This window comes from Montipora foliosa, chromosome 11, assembly GCF_036669935.1.
Source record: "Montipora foliosa isolate CH-2021 chromosome 11, ASM3666993v2, whole genome shotgun sequence".
NCBI classification, from domain to species: Eukaryota; Metazoa; Cnidaria; class Anthozoa; order Scleractinia; family Acroporidae; genus Montipora; species Montipora foliosa.
Window position 1 is genome coordinate 53100516 of NC_090879.1, and position 5000 is coordinate 53105515.

The 5000-nt window shown below is 36.7% G+C and overlaps 1 protein-coding gene across 1 annotated transcript in view; it reads left to right on the top strand.

Annotated features, from left to right (window-relative positions):
* Positions 1-5000, top strand: part of LOC137977397 (uncharacterized) — a 57399-nt gene that overhangs the window by 5622 nt on the left and 46777 nt on the right. The window contains exons 3-4 of the mRNA XM_068824617.1: positions 1-1325; positions 3217-3263. The exon at positions 1-1325 is cut by the window's left edge and continues 339 nt beyond it. Of these exons, the coding sequence (XP_068680718.1) occupies positions 1-1325; positions 3217-3263 (1372 nt within the window). The remainder of the gene's footprint in view (positions 1326-3216; positions 3264-5000) is intronic.

The following is a 5000-nucleotide window of genomic DNA, read 5'->3' on the forward strand; positions in this document are numbered from 1 at the left end:
GGCTATAACTGCATCTGCACCAGAGGACAACATGTCATGTTGTAAAGACAAATCATTAAAGGTTGTGTTAGCTGACAAAGCAGTCTCGAAATCAAGCACTGACTTGAGAAAAGGATTGCAGGAATTTAGTTTATCTACTGTAAAGGCCAAGACCAAGTCCACTGGTCCTCCACAGATGACTAAAGAACATCAAATGGAAACACCAGTAAATGTCAGTATAAGAAGACAAACTGCTGATAATGGAGCTTTGCAAATCTCCCAAACAGATTCAAGGACTTCAAGTTTCATCCAAGCTGTTTCAATTGCTAAAACTAGTTCTTTCTTTGAGGCAGATAGGTCTTGTAGTGGAGTGGGGTCAAATAAAGATTTGCTAGTTCATGAAGCTTTCTCTAAGTCCAGTAATGAATTGGCAAAAGGATTGATGGAATCAAATTTATGTCATGAAAAGAATAATGCTAAATGTACAGGTCGACCTGAAAATGAAAAATGCCAGTATGCGAAAATGCCAAAAAATGCCACTTCGAGGAAGCAAAGTGCTTGGAGGTGTTCAAAAACCAAGCAGGCTGTCTCTGTAAGTAACACTAAATTGTCCCCTGATGAAATGAAGTTTGATCAGCTTGAAAATGATTTCATTGATGAAATTGTCTCCAAAACAAATACTGAAGCCATAGAAGGACTACAGGAGTCAAGTTATTCCAGTGATGCTAGGAAGATGAGAAAACGGCAGCGAATACCAGAAGGTTCTAGCACAAAGAAGCAAAACTCTGATGATATTGCCTGTCAAAATTCGCAAGCAGATTTAGGAACTTCAAGTTTAAACCTAGCCATCTTAAGTACGAAAACAAAATCGTCATCTGAGAATGAAGGAAAAAGTCTAGGAGATGCTGTTGCAACAACGAGAACTTCAAAAAGAGTGAGAACACCAAGAAAGACATTTTATGAGGAAGCAATTGAAAACAAAAGGGCTTCCAGCATCTCAAAAAGAAAAGGTGTAAAAAGGAAGGCTGATGGTGATGATGGAAGTAGAGAAGAAAGGGAGAGTGTTGCTTTAAACAAAAATGCTGTTGACACTTCAATGAAAGGAGCTGAGAGACCAAACAAAAAATTCTCCGAAAATGAGAGGAGTGTTGAACCACCAGTTCAGAGCAAAAGGGAAAAAAAAAGAATGAAGGTTGCTGAGGAGGCCATTCTCATTAGTGCAGGGGATGATGAAAATGGCGATGATGATGACAAATGTGATGGAAAAAAGAAAAATAAGGAAAATGACGATGATAAACCAACCGTAAAAGCTACTGGCAGAAGGAGTAAAGAGGCTAGTAGCAATGGTATGTAATTACCAGACAACTGTTGAATTAATAATGTAATAATAAATTGTTCTAATAAATTTTAAAAAATACAACCACACTTTTGAATTTTCGGAACATGTTTCGATGTTTCAAACATCATCTTCAGCCATAGCGAGTGTAACATTAAAATTTTTACAAGATAATTCATATGATTTATATATATATAACTATCAATACAATGACTCTTTTTAGATTAAATGTTTCTTACAAGTAGGTAAAATTCAAACGAACCAACAATATTATAGAGAACACAACTGACATAACGGTAAAAGTTTAAAAGTGTAATGCTAAACTGACATGATCAACTTGTTTGTTGAGTTCGGGTTTCAAGCGCTCAATATGGAAGCTCTCCTTGATTTTGAGTTGAGAGAAAGAAGTAGCATTATCAATAATTTTGAAGCAAGAAACATCACAATTATCATGACAATTTTTAGAAAAACTAAGATGCTTGAAAATATGAGAATTTTTATCCCAGAAAAGGTGCTCATTTACACGGCTGTAGAAATTTTCTTTCTGGTATAAGATGAATACCAGAAAGAAAATTTCATCTATTATCAAAAAGTATTGCAAGGATTTAAATGTTAAAGTAATCTCTCAAATCACGTGTTGTATACAAATTTACTTGTGCGGGCTGTGGTGCTCGCTACGTCGGTGAAACCAACAGGCATTTCTACACACGTGTAAATGAGCACCTTTTCTGGGATAAAAATTCTCGTATTTTCAAGCATCTTAGTTTTTCTAAAAATTGTCACGATAATTGTGATGTTTCTTGCTTCAAAATTATTGATAATGCTACTTCTTTCTATCAACTCAAAATCAAGGAGATATAGCGAGCTTCCATATTGAGTGGTTGAAACCCACTCAATCATGTCAGTTTAGCATTACACTGTTAAACTTTTACCGTTATGTCAGTTGTGTTCTCTATAATATTGTTGGTTTGTTTGAATCTTACCTACTTGTAACGAATATTTAATCTACAAAGAATCATTGTATTGATAGTTATACATATATATATACGAATTATCTTGTAAAAATTTTAATGTTTCACTCACTATGGCTGAGAAGATGATGTTTGAAACATCGAAAAATGTCCCGAAAATTCAAAAGTGTGGTTGTATTTTTTAAAATATTAGTAACACTTATGCTATCCAGACCATTCTAATAAATTATTATAACATGTATCTCTGTGAAAACCAGTAAGGGTGATGGTTTGTTTATTAATTTTATTTTATGCTAATTGTTTGGCATTAATTTTGTGTAATGATTATTTACACACTGTCTGGTGGCTGTAATGTAACTCTTCCTTGCTTGATTACTGCACATAACCCTAACATAGTGGACAGAAACACTTGGTGCAACCTCTACATTGTGACCTACAAAAACCACACCTATCTCTAGCATTACAAGCTGAATCATTCTAGTAAACAGCATGTGCAGGGTTGGGCAAGATCATCGATTCGCAGGCCAGGCAAACAAGCCAACAAGCTTGGGAGAAGCCACTTAAAGTATAAACCGTCACCAAATTGCCCTGCCACAACTTGCAATCCCATACCAACGCAGTGTAAATGCACATCTACATTGTAATGTCTAGTTGTTGCATAGCACAGCTTGAACAACTGGGAACTTTAGTAGACAGTCTGGCTATAAAGCCTTGAGTCACACCCTGCAAGGTTCATTTGGAAGTTCCCTTTCATACTTGTAGAAAACTTATTAGCTATGGGCAATTTGTCAGAATTTTCCCTACCATCCTCACTTTGGAGATGGGTTGGACATATGCTGGGTAAATCCTGCATGGTGTGGTTATGGTTTATGTGCAACAATCCTGGTCATAAATGGTATATAATTATTTGATGACATTTTAACCCTTCAGGTGACCAAAATAGAACTGCGACAGAGAAAAGAAAAGGAAGTAAAGAGGTACTGTTAAATTAACATTATAATAATGGTAATGATGATAATGTAATTTAACAGGGAGGCCATTTGCCACATAAATGGTTTGTGTGTGCCTTAATAGTACATGAAAGTTAAAATAGACTATGAGCAGTCCCTCTTTAGTGGCACAGTCCATCACACAAGTTAAAATAAATATGTGTGGCAGGAGTGCTTACATATTTTTTCAATGATTGGTTTTTACTCATGCAACAAACTTGGCGGAATAAGAGGGACTGCTCATAGACTGAAGTTAAAAGCAAGGATGCGCAAAAGAATTAAGAACTCCTGCGTGTCTCAGAGCATTAAAAATGAGGAATGTTCTTTGCTTCATTTGGAAGTGTTTCCTTCAATAACAACGTCAACAAGAGTATCTTAAGTAGCTTCAAGAGCTTCATGTTGTGGTGAATTTGAAAGTATACTGGGGTATTTTTATCAAGTTGAACCCATTGACTCCTGCCATTTGTGACAGGATCCTAGAATTATACAACTAGAACAGAGAATAGGATTACCATCACTGAAGTCATGCGAAAGAATGAAGCTGAAAGCAGAAGTTAGAAAAATCAATGAAGCCGTCAAAAGGATTCAGATGCACAACATCACTGAACTGAATTCTTTAATGTATGCACTAATCCTAACCTAACCCTAACCGTAACCTTAAAGAATGGGAATGATAAAAGGGAGGAAAGGGAGAAGAACTGAAGAGCCATTCTGGAAGAGAAGGATTAAGGGGAATGTCGAAACATGGCGAAAAGACCTGAGCAAGATTGAGGAAGTCTGAAGAGGTAGCATGAGACTGAAACAAAGAGAGAGGGAAAGGTTGAACACAAAATATCGTTTTGAGGAAAGGGGCACTTTGTATGTCACAGGCATGTTGAAACAGAAGATCAAGGCAGGTAGAGTTAAGATCAAAAGATACATGTACTATGAGAGATGTCACCAGTTCAAACAGAACCACCTGTTTAGAACCAATCAGAAGCTGTTCTACAAAACACTAGATAGAAAGGAATGACGAGAAACGGTGTACAGTACCGCTTGAAACTATTAGTGCATTTGCATGCAGTAATACCTCATCTTTGCCAATAGTGTTTACCGCGAAATCACCTAGGTTGGACGAAAACCGCAACCGAGGCAAAGACGAAAGCAACCGAATGCCGCGGCCGACTTAATTGCGGTAATGTGCCGCAAGAAAACAATGGTACTTTGCAAAGCATTGTTTAATATTATCACACCTAGCTCCCCAAGGTAAAGAATGAATACTCAAAATCAAAATCGCGTCAAATTTTGCATCCGGTCCAAATAGAAATGTTTACGGGATAGTTGTTGAAAAGCTCCAACTTTGAACTAAACCTTACTACATGTAATGACTCAAAGATTACACTAGCGAAGAACCGTAACTGTATTCCTGAAGTTTCTTAAGCAACTCCTGACCACTCCTTGTCGCGCGTTAATTACGATCATTTCTGATTCAAAATATTAAGTGGCAGGTAATTCAGCAGTTGAGCTTGAAATTCAGAAATATTCATTCCTCTGAATTGTTAAGATTAACTTTAGTTAAATTAATGCTTCAAAACCACACGATAGATGAGTTCAATGAAGCCTCTGCCAATTTGGCGAGTTAAAATGTAAATAAACTAAGCTGCATGCTTCCGTCACGCAAGCGAGAGCGATAGCTCATGAAATACGTTGTTCGATTCGAACTGCTTAACACGTTTGTAACAAATG